The sequence below is a fragment of the Colias philodice genome, chromosome 3 (assembly GCF_061535455.1).
Source record: "Colias philodice isolate Cphi_HAF_F1 chromosome 3, ilColPhil1 Martin Lab GWU primary, whole genome shotgun sequence".
Lineage (NCBI taxonomy): Eukaryota > Metazoa > Arthropoda > Insecta > Lepidoptera > Pieridae > Colias > Colias philodice.
In genome coordinates, this window is record NC_143088.1 from 12976663 (window position 1) to 12989525 (window position 12863).

The 12863-nt window shown below is 34.7% G+C and overlaps 1 protein-coding gene and 1 long non-coding RNA gene across 2 annotated transcripts in view; one reads left to right on the plus strand and one right to left on the minus strand.

Annotated features, from left to right (window-relative positions):
• Nucleotides 1-12863, minus strand: part of LOC149490081 (uncharacterized) — a 417590-nt gene that overhangs the window by 198156 nt on the left and 206571 nt on the right. The window lies entirely within an intron of this gene.
• Nlg3 (Neuroligin 3) overlaps nucleotides 1-12863 on the plus strand; it is a 129873-nt gene that overhangs the window by 113794 nt on the left and 3216 nt on the right. Inside the window, exon 10 of the mRNA XM_089714890.1 lies at nucleotides 12320-12471. Within this exon, the coding sequence (XP_089571016.1) occupies nucleotides 12320-12471 (152 nt within the window). The remainder of the gene's footprint in view (nucleotides 1-12319; nucleotides 12472-12863) is intronic.

Here is a 12863-nt window from a genome sequence, read left to right on the forward strand (position 1 = left end):
CATTTGTATAGTAATCAATGCTTATAAAATGTGACACCAATAAGGTGTATTAAAAGCTAAAATTAATATTACCTACTATACATATACATATATAATACAATTTTAAAATGTCTCTTATAGAATTGGTTTATAGTTTTTAAGTGCCAGAAAAACAATGCTTTATATTTTGTAGTCTACACGTGTGTATAATAAAAAATAAGTACTAAAACGTGATTAAAATTAAACTTCAAAAATTAAGACTTTCCTGTTAAATTAACCTCATATCTTATAACTTTTATGACCATGCGCACGTTATATCGACACTTAAAGGAGAATGGCGAACTCCCATAGGACTTTGGGCCTGATCGTTACACTGATGATTTATGTGGGGTTAAATGGATAAAAATACACAGATTCTATAAATATAACAATTAAAGATCTGTTCTATGGGATAGCAGAGATATTGAGCATGTAACGTCACTAAAATTGAGGTTAGGTTTGCTCGAGTTCAATGAATAGCTTTGTTTCTTTCTAAGTAGAGGTAAGTTTATATCCTATAATATACATTATTTAGATAAAGAGTGTAACAGAAGAACAGTTAGGTAATAGAGATATTGGATCGAACTTTTATTCTTTTAGAGTACCTACCAAAACATCGTAGGTACTTATATATAAAATAAAACACGTTTTTTCATAAATCGTTTATTCATCATTATCATCATAAACAATTAACACATCATCCAGAAACTGTGCTGGCGGCATTAAATCTGGTTGATAACCAACTAAGGTACCATATTATGCACATAACGTGACAGCAGCAACCTACAGTTCTTCTTCCTACTAAACAATTACAATAATAAACTGTTATTGCTTCCCTTTCTATGAGAGCCCTCACTCAGCAAGAATGACATAGATATGTTGCTCTATTTCCAATCTGTAAAGAAATACTTTGTTAAAACACCTTTCATTTTTACTTTGAGATTTAAAAAGAATATTATTGGCAACTTTTTACTTAAAATATTATCAAAACACTCAATAACTTAAATGACGAGGTAATATCCACTCTAATATCACTGCTCTAATTCTTTGATCGCGTTGAGAATCAGTTCTTAGTAAATGAAACCGTGTGCGCAATACAGAACGTCCACAATAAATGCATACACGTTGATGACCCAGAGTTACAGTGTCATCTTCATGATTTTCAATCCTCAAAGAATTATTTGCAAGTTTCCAGCATGCATCACATAATATGTGATCGGAGTGAGCGATCTACAAATAAAGAATTAATATTACAATTGGACAAAAGAAAGTGAATATAAATAAATAAATAAATAAATAGATCTTTATTTGCTCAAATGTGGTTCACAAGTTATTATTTTATGGAAAGTACAGCACATTCGCCAGTTATACTGGCATGCAAACATAATTTCACAGCTCCGCATAATCATAAAAAAAACAAAAACAATTTTATTACATAAACATTAGGTACATATTATAGTTAAGTTCAGATACTTATTTATTACACACAAACGAACGATTACACACACGAACAACAAAGAATAACATACATGTCAATATTTATGTTTACAATCCAAAAGGTCAAGGTCTAAACCATTTAACCGATTATATAATAAAATTCGCACACCATGTGGAGTTCGATCCAACTTGAGAGATAGGATAGTTTAAACATGTAGGTACCACGGGCGAAGCCGGACCACGGGTGGACCGCTAGTATATATATAAAACAATGTGTGTTTACGTTTTTGTTTGATTTCAATAGCTAGTACTAAATACCTTAGATAATACTAATCCACTAACCGTTAGAGGAGCAGCCCACCCTTGTATAATTGATATTATTGCGTTATCTTGTAACAAATGCATACGTATAGAATTGTTACGATTAGCATTAATACCACAGTTGATGCAGTTCATATTTGTAAATGAAAAATCGGATGCAAAGTCGGTGTCCAGGTAGGGTAGCAGTAGTGAGTCGTAAAGGCAGATAATCAAAGTCCGGTGTGCAAGCGTTGGTTGGTAGTAATAACAGAGATCGTCAGTGTCCGTAATACGTAGCGAAAGTCGATAAAGATGAAGAAAATAAGTTTATTTATTTATTTATTTACTCTTCAACAAAACTATACATAGAAAACTTATTGCTAATATACAAAACAAAAAAAACAGTATAGTTTATTAGGCGGCCTTATCACTTAGAAGTGATCTCTTCCAGGCAACCTGGGCAAAAGGTAACAAGCTTACTGAGATTACGATGGTAGGTAGAAGAAAAAAGGCAAGGAACAAAAAAACAAGATAAATAAATAAATGATAATAATTAAAATATAAAAACAGGTAGATATATAAATAAAGATAAATATAGATGAATGTACTACACTCGAATATACACAATTACATTTTTATTAATAATATATACAATTTACTTATATAACTATAAATTATATACAAGGTACATATTATTAAATACATGCATACTACATAAAACAAATATAAAATTGTATAAATACATACATATACATATCTGTGTATAGATAATAATATGTAAATACATAGTTAATGTGCCGAGTTGAAAGCAGTAGTGAGAAAATGTCGTCGCAAAAGGTTTTTAAATGAAGATATATTTTTAGCTTGTCTAATAGGTAGTGGCAAAGAATTCCAAAGATTGACAGCAGTGGCAACATACGATTTAGCAAGGAAGTGAGTACGTCGAACAGGAACACTCAAGGTGAGTCTATCAGCCGAGCGAAGAGAATAGATTTCATTGTGCAGGAAGGAAAAATTGTTTTTGAGATAAATAGGAGCAGAAGGATCAAAAAGGATACGGAACAGTAATTGCAACAAATGGAGATTCCGGCGGAAACGGATGGGGAGCCACTTGAGCTTTTTTCTGTAGATGGAAACGTGATCGTATTTTCGAAGGCCGAAAATAAACCTAATACAAAAATTTTGGAGTCGCTCAAGTTTATCAGTTAGCTCTACTGATAAATCAGGAAAACATGCATCAGCGTAATCAAGAATAGGAAGTAGAAGGGATTGTGCTAGCATAATTTTTGTGGGAATGGGCAAAAAGTTACGAAGCCTTCGGAGCGTTGCGGAAGCGGCATAAATCCTACGGCTCAATTCCTGGATATGATTAGACCAGGACAACGTTTGATCAAACAGGGCACCTAAGTTTTTGACTACCTTTTGGTAAGGCAAGACTACGTCACCGATTTTGATGCTAGGCAAAATACCCCAGTCGATTTCAGAAATTAGGTAAGGACTACCGATTATGATGACATTGCTTTTAGAAGGATTTAGTTTTAGACCAAAATCATCGCACCAACTAAGTATAGAAGCTAATTCATTATTACAAAAATCTATTGCCTTAGGTAAGTCATCGATAGTAGACTGGGTATAAATCTGTAAATCGTCTGCATACATATGGTACAGAGCCGTCAATCGGGGACATAAGGAATTGATAAAAATGGAGAAGAGGAGAGGAGACAGGACACCGCCTTGCGGAACACCAGCAGAGACTGCGCACCAAGACGAGTGTTTAGAACCTATCATGATACGCTGCCTCCGACCGGTAAGGTAGGAACGAAACCAGTCAGTTACCGAAGGAGATATGTTAATTAAACGCAGCAAACCCAACAGTATGTCGAAGTCAACGGTAGTAAAGGCATTGCTGAAATCCAGCAGAGTCAGTACTGTGAGCTGCTTATTGTCAATACCAGCACGAATGTCGTCAGTAACCTTGATAAGAGCTGTAGTCGTACTATGACCAGGACGGAAACCAGATTGGAAGTCACTAAGGATATTGTGAGTATTAAGGAAAGAGGTGAGTTGGTTATGAAGAAGACGTTCAAGGACTTTGGAGAGGAAAGGTAGTATAGAGATGGGACGATAATCAGAAAAGGAATTAGGATTAGATTTTTTAGGTAATGGAATAACTTGTGCATCTCTCCAAACACTTGGAAAGACGCTAGTGGAAATGGAGGTATTGAATATGTGAGTGATAATGGGTACAATGAGGTCAAGGATAGGAATGATCATATTACGGCTAACAAGGTCACAGCCAACTGCGTTTGATGATATTGACAATATCGCTCTATTAACATTCCGTTCAGTAACAAGGCTGAAAAGGAAAGCAGGATAGTCAGGGGTAGGGAGTGAGGAGAGGTTGGCAAGAGTACGGTTTTTCTTACTGGTTTCAAGAGAAGGAGACGATGTAAAGTGCCCATTAAGCTGTTCAATGTCGAGATTGTTAGGGGAGTTGTGAGTCACTTTACCAGCGCCTAAACTTTTCAAGAATTTCCAGTTGGAAACTGAATCACCGTTCTCAAGAGACTTGTGGATATGACGACGTTGAGCGTCTCTGCACAATACATTGCAGCGATTACGTATTCGTTTATACTTTGCCCGCGCTTCGTCCGTTTGAGCCATTTTAAGTTTGGATTTAGCACGATTCCTTTTCAACGATAGGCTTTTTAGCTCAGGTGAAAGCCAAGGAGCCGGTGTGTGCTTCTTTTTAACTGGACGTAATGGCGCGTGTCTGTCATATAAATCTACAAGCAGCTTGTTAAATAAGGACACTTTCGTATCAATGAGCTCTGCTTCGTAGACCTCACGCCAACAGATAGTTTTCGCATCAGACCGGAGTAAATCTCTGTCCATCCCCAAAAAATTACGAAGCAGAACAGTGGAGGGTTTGAATTTAGGTGATCGGAGCTTGTATGAAAGGTAAATAAGGTCATGGAAGGAAAAAGCATCGGCAGGACACTGCCCATGCTTGGATATGAGGTTGGGTAAGGAGACAATCATCAGATCTAATAGTGAGGGATTACAGCCAGGAAAGTAGTGAGTAGGATTTAAGGAAATGGTGCGGAGGTTGTGGGAGTTGAGGATGGAGTGCAGCTTATTAGCACGGCTGTCACCTCTTAGCAAGCATGTGTTAAAATCTCCCATAAAAATTAAATGCTCATATTGTGGAGACAGGTTATCAAGGAGGGTTTCAAAAGAGGAAAAGTAATCAATGGATAGAGAAGGACTGTAAAAAACGCCAAGGAGGATTTTGGAATGTGGCAAGTGTACTTCAATGAGGAGATGTTCGGTTGAATTGGAAGGAGGAGGTTGAGGGGAGGAGCAAATTAATTTAAACGGGATATGAGATCGGAGGTAGATCGCCACGCCACCACCACCCTTCCCAACACGATCGTTGCGTATGAGGTGAAAGCCAGGAATAGAATAAGCAGCTGATGGATGACACGGTTTGAGCCAGGATTCTGAAACAAGGATGGCATGGATATTTCTTGACGTAAACGATGAGAGCATGTCAGGAAAATGTGCCGGAATACTTTGTGCATTGATGTGGATGGCATTAAAATTTTTTAGGAACATCATTAAAAAAGGAGGAAAGGGAAAAATCGAGAGGAGGAGGAATGGCACTATGAAAACTATCCTCACTGCAGAGCGACGAATCGGTTAATAAATCGGCATTGATATCAAAATTCACACTAACATCAGACATCCAAAAAAAAAATAAATAAATAAATAAAATAAAATAAAATATAGTATAATAAATATTAATAATATATAAATATATATATATATATATATATATATATATATATATATATATATATATATATATATATATATATATATATAAAATATGAATAAAATAAAACTTAAATTTGTAAAATTAAAGGTACGCTTGATTACCCTGTAGTCTCTACCCACCGCAACAGTAAAAGTATCACAATTAAGCACAATTATTAAGTAGGTAACATTAGATAGTTTAAAAACAAGCCAAAAAGTTATAAATAACATAAAACAATATAAAAGTTTATACATATCGACAAATCAATAATTTCTAAAAAAAAACCAAGACAAAAACTTAACTGAATATTGTAACTGGCAATACCCGAAATGACTTTGATTATGACAGTTATGACATTTGACAAAGCCATGACATCTGACAGTTAACAAATACAAAACAAAGATATTATAATATTGTGAAGGTACGATAATAAATATATTTTGCATATAACCGTATCTAGTAGATTGAAAAGAAGCAAATCAAAAAGATGAAAATTAGTTATTACAGTAATTTTGAGAGTCAGCCAACAGTCAAATGAAATTAATAAGTTTTAACCAAAAAAAGTACAAAGATAATTAAAATTTTAAGAATAAAAGCAAAACATAATCTTTCGAATCCTGATATTAAATGAAATAAGACTACTTAGCTCTAGTTGGCCTTTTAGAGCGAGGAACACCTTTGATGTCTTTAGCAAGGTCTCTATTAGAGGCTGATGAACTTGGAGGAGGCTTGTTATTGTCTGCAACAGTTGAAGGGATGCACTTGAGATCTCCAACACTCTCAACGCGATGACGTGCTCCATCTGAGTCCAACACAAATATTATCCCATCCCTGGTCCAACACTTGGAAACACCAAACTGATTCCGTGCAGCCATGAAAATTTCATGACGGCTTTTGGTGAGGAATTCGGACAAGGTGATGCCAGAGCCTTTTAGCTTTGTCTTGGACGACCATAACTGCTGCTTTGTGTTGAGGTCACGGAATTTTATAAGTACAGGTCTGGGCTTGCCGTCCTTAATAGAACCCATACGATGGCAGCGGCTAATATCCTCTGAAGAAAGGTTTTGTGCACTTGCATGTTTAATTAATGTATCAACTGTGGAAGTGAGAGTGTTTTCATCTTTAGCTTCGGGTATACCATGCACTAAGAGGATTTTGCGCCGGTTTCTCATCTCCAGTTTTTCATATAGATGACTCAGGGCGTCAACTTGAGACTGCAAACACTGAAGCGATGTGAAAACAAATGCTCGGAATGCCAAGAAATCAGAAGCCAATCTTGATGGGGGACTAGCCAAAGTTGAAGTTGTAGTGGTCTTTTGTAGATCTTGTTGGAATTCCATCATTTTTTTATTGAACATCTCGGACATTTGTGCTAAGGATTGCTTAATTGATTCCATACTGACGAAATATTAAAGTGAAGTACTTGTTGTATTAGAAAAAGTAATTGTGAAAGTATTGGTGAGTACTTTAGGGAGTTTAAAGCACCATTAATATTAAAATACTGTTATTTTGAAAATAAATTCGTAAGAGCAGTTAAAAAACACGTGTTAGTTTTTTTTACGCCTACCGCCGAATTAAGTTAACCACGAAACGAAAAACCTCAATCAAATGTCAAAAGTCAAACGACAAACATGACATTGTAATTAAAATTGAAGCGGCCAGCTACATTTCAGAAATATTCTTACAAAGTGCGGCCGCCATGAGTAAAAATGTATAGAATTACCTAAATAAATAGCGTGCTAAAAAATTAAAAATAAAATATGTAACGCAGTTAACTTATATTTCTGATTTATAAAGCATTTGAATTTTATATAAAACTAAAAATGAAAATAAATATTCATTCGTTTTAATCGATATATCGACTATTTTACTCCTGACAGCACTGACAATCTCTGCTTGATAAGACCGATAGTCATAGAAATCTAAATAACAATGCCGTTAGTGAACACATTATCTTTTTTTTCAAACATTTGTTTTCCCATAGAATCAGAAGTCAATATTTTACCAAGAATTATTAAAAATAACATAATGAATTTTAAATATATTATGATTTGTGTAAGGCCCTAATTTTGTTAGGCCCAGTTTCGCCATTATCCTTTATCTTTGCTAACTAGCTTTATGAAGTCTAAAGTCATAAACATTAAACATACTTTTTATGATAAATAAAGTATTCATAAAACCTGTATCTGAACATGCGCATATTATAATCTATGCTAATATTATAAAGCTGAAGAGTTTGTTTGTTTGAACGCGCTAATCTCGAGAACTCCTGGTCCGATTTGAAAAATTATTTGGGTGTTAGATAGCTCATTTATCGAGGAATCATCACGCTACGACCAACAGGAGTGGAGCCACGGGGGTGAAACCGCGCGGAGCAGAGTAGGTACTAACCTTAATGAAATTTCTACTAATCTATACAATTTTGTTTGTATCGGCCGACTGATCAAAACATCTACTTCCTACAAACGAAATACAAGAAAAAACATTCATTTGAAGAATTTCCACGTAAATGACGAAGTATTTATCTTATTTCCCAGAGGATACTCAATATTGTACAAAGGAAATAATATATAAAACGCAAACTTCCAAAGAGACATCGAGTAAAAAATCTATTTGGTAGAATACTGAAGAATTTATGGCTTTGTCAAATAGAACGCGTTTTTATCGCGTATCTATGTTAATAAATAAATAAATAAATAAATAAATAAATAAATCTGACGCTGCGCTATGACGCCGTTAACGCGATAATTTAAAGGCAAACAGAGCGACAACGCTCTAACGCACGCTGAAAGGCGTTCTGTAGGAAAAAGTCCTTCTCTTTGTTGTAAGCTGTCAGATAAAACGCGTTCTTTGGGCTCGTAAGTGCGCCAACCCAACACCGTGCTATGACGTCGAATTGTGTTGTATTACGCGGAAATTTGCCGTCAAACAGAGCGACAATACTCTGTCGCGCTATAAGTACGCGTTCTGCTGACAAAGCCCTTAGCGCATAGCCCATAGAGCATACTATACAGCTCAGTGATATAGCGTGGTGTCAATTGAGCGCGTTGACGCGCGCTTAGGTCGCGTTATTTTTGACACAGCCAATATTCAGTCAAACAAAGCACCAACTATCTTACGTGCTATAAGTACGCGTTACATCTGATAGAACCATTAGTGTGTTGTATTACAATTTGGCGACTTACCTCGCCGTCAGGTTAGCGTTCTGACGCGCGCTAAAACGCTTTCTATCTGAAAAAGCCATTATAGTTTGGTATTTTGAAAAATCGATTTTCACTTAGCGACTACCTCGGGGCTGTGTTCCAACTGCCAATTGGCAAAGATGCATTCTGCGTTCCGAGTTCTTGGCATAAATCCATTCCACAAGAATATGTTCGGGAAAATATTGACATTTTATTCGCTACGGGAATAAAGTTGTGATAGAATGTTTTCAAGGTTTCCGGTCGATAGTGATTGTAATGATTGTTTTGTATTTCGTAGTTATTGCTAACTGTAAGAGGTTTTTTTTAATAATATTTTTCTAGCGTTTCTTTTTTTATATTAAGCTCTTGGAGAAATCGAATACCTATCCATTGAGCAATGCTATATCTAAGAAACTTCTATCAAACCGAAACTTAGTGAACCTTCTCATATATACGAAATGAAAACGATACAAAAAAGAGCGTGTGTGTCTTACACGTGTCAGAAGTGAAACTTCTTTGGCTTCATGACGTTTTATTGCGATGATGCGACCTAAAAATTTTATTCTCAACGCGGTAAAGAAGTTTCACTTAAAAAAATCTAATTTATATAATGTCCGTGACTTCGTAAGTACCTATGCACTAAGCGGAATTCTATTAAACAATCCTTAGATTCTAGAGTGCATTTAAATAAATTCCTTCAATACGGCTTCCACTCATTAAATCCAAGCATCTGAATTATATTTACAAAAGCGACATATTCAGAAAATGTCGAGAAACGTTCGAACGAAATGATTTCTCAAGATTCTCAAGATTTACTTGAATGGTGCGAGCTGGAGCATTGAAAACATCATATTTCAATAATGGTCATAGATTTAATATATAAAATTCTCGTGTCGCGGTGTTTGTATTTAAACTCCCCCGAAACGGCTTGACCGATTGTAATAAAATTTTGTGTGTATTGTAGGTCTGAGAATCGGATTAAATATTTTTCATAACCTATTGTAAATGCGCAAATTTGTGAGTATATACAAATGGATGTTTGTTACTCTTTCACGCAAATACTATCTACTGAAACGATTACCGTGAAATTTGGTATGAAGAACAGAATAGAAAATAGGTTACATATTCCGGAATTTCCACGGGATTGATAGGGTTTCCACGTGGACGAAGTCGCGGGCGGTCTCTAGTATCTAAATAGAATGTTCGTTTTGAAAAGGTATCTGCGAAATTGTTTATCCCATTCACTTTGTGGGTTGTTTGATATTATTAATGTTAGCAGGAGATGTATTAGAACGAATCTTGTTTGATGATAAAATATGAATAGATTCTCAAGTGTTTATACACAAATATGCGAATAAAATTCAGTGAATGTTTGTATTGTAGAATTTGTATATAAATAAATAAATATTTCGGGACCATTTTCACACACGGCACGATCTGATCCCATACTAAGTTTTATGTTATGGAAACCAGATGGCTGATAAACATACAGATGTAATCTTAATACTATTATAAAGGCGAAAGTTTGTAAGGATGTATGGATGTATGGATGTATGGTATTTTAAGAAGAACTTTTTTCTTTCTCTTACTATTTCTTGTTGATTTCTCATTAAATGCTTATCCTATTAATCCTATTAATATTATAAATGTGAAAGTTTGTATGGATGTATGGATGTTTGTTGCTCTTTCACGTAAAAACTACTGAACCGATTACAATGAAATTTAGCACACATATAGAGGGTAACTTGGATTAACACATAGGATAGTTTTTATCCCGGAAATCCCACGGGAACGGGAACTATGCGGGTTTTCCTTTGCAAACGCGGGCGAAGCCGCGGGCGGAAATCTAGTTTTAAATAAATACTTATATAGATAATTAAAACCCAGACACAGAGCAAACTTCTATGTTCATCACACAAATATTTGCCTCGGGTGGGAATCGAACCCACGACCAGTGGCTTGGAAGGCAGTGTCACTACCAACCAAACCGACCGGCCAGTCAAATATGTTTAATACATGCACATAAAGGTTAATAAGGTAGCATGTATTAAAAAATTGTACATCCAAAACGGAGTTATAGATAGAATTAATATTCAAGCTCGGTAAATAACATAAAGATAGCATATAAAATAATATAAAAAGCATATGAAATAAGAATTTAAACAGAAAAATACTCAGCTGAAAGACTAAAACGTAACATAACCTGACTTTAATTTTCCTAATTAAGCATTAATATAAATGAAACTAAAAGAGTAACAATTCATAAAACTGAAACTTGATACTCACCTTGTTAAATTAGACGCAAATTAAATTTGTCCAAGCTAAACGTCTGCGTAACTTCATTACGAGATCCGGAGAAGATAATTATTTGACTGAACAACTTCTGAGTTCGTTTATTGAGGTATGATAGCCAGTTTTATCATTTCTATCTAGATCTCATCTATGTTTACATCTACATCTACGCCATAACTTATCTACACCATTATTATAGAGAGGAAAGATATTTAAAACTAGTTATCACGGTTTATGAGATTCAGCCTGGAGACAGACAGAAGTCTCAGTAATAGGGTCCCGTTTTGCCGTTTCATTACGGAACCCTAAAATATTCTTATTAGAATCATACATTATCCCTGATGAACATACGCTGCTATATTATGCCCGTATTAGCGGGCAGCGCTATCAACCTGCTGCAGAGGACGAATCGTCCTGAACAGCATCCCCCACGCAGCCTCCTAACGGAGGCCGCGTGTGTGAAGACCCTTGCTGCTGCTGCTGCTATATTATGAATTAATTATTTGATATCTACTAGTTGGTATGTTCTTAAAATTTCAAAGAAATGCTATTAATAATATTATTCAACATTTACTTATTTTCCTTAAATTACGACTATTTTTATCTTTTACGGCCATTTTGTTTTTAAAAATTACGCAACTACTTCACGGAAAATTACAATACTATAATATGCACAAATGGCAGACCAGACTACTAAATTCATATAAATTATTAAGGTACAGAGCCGTGTGAATAATAAATAAATACATAAAACTTTACGAACAAAACAGAGTAATTTGTAGACATTCGAACTAGTAATAAACTTGGTCTCGGCGGACATATTGTAATCGTAGTAACTGTACTTTGAATAAAAATAAACCCGAAGGAAATAAGGAAGGAATAAATCATAAATAAACGTTATAATTTAATAGCACTAAAGATCCCAAAAAATAAAATACAAATATAGAAATATAATAATTTTTTTAAACTAATATTAAAAAGAGTTAAGTTTTGAATATCGAATGATGAAGTAGGTAGGTATGTTTTTCTTACGATTGAACACCAAAAAACTGACCAATTATAAAAATATCTGTGAAAAGCATACATCCTTAGCGATTAACATACGCTCTATATTTTTGGTCGACACCATGATAAACACCTAGCAAACTCAAACATTTTTTAATAAACTAGATTGCCATTTAAAAATACTAAAAAATAAATAAATTCACCGTCAGTTTAGAAATCTGTTTCACTGTATATTAATATAGATAAAACGATTTTTCTCTAACAGCGTCAAGGCTGCATCCACGGGGAGGATCTCCCATACATCTTCGGGGCACCCCTAGTGGGAGGCCTGGCGCACTTTCCAACCAATTACACGAAAGCTGAGGTAGCACTTTCCGAATCCGTCATGCTGTACTGGGGCAACTTCGCTAAGACTGGGTGAGTTCTGCATAGCTTTACTTGTACTTAGTAATTGGAATATTATTAGTTTCTGTGTGAACAAGGAAATCATGAATAACAGTTCTTCATGTGATGAAATGTTTATTTTGTCGATTGTGTAAATTATTTTTATTTGTACTACAAGACAATCTAAGTACAAGACATACTTTTTTGTAAAGAGACGTATTGACGTATTATTTCCTATATTTTGATTTTAGATAAATGTAAGGGAATTTTTTAAACTTCTTTTCATACCAAAAATAAGAAATTGGATGATATTTTTTAACAATTAGAAAACTACTTTATATCGTTATTCACTGTTTATAACACAGTCTGATCTAAACTTTCCATTCAAATTATTTGAGTAACAAAGTTTCAATACTTTGTTGATT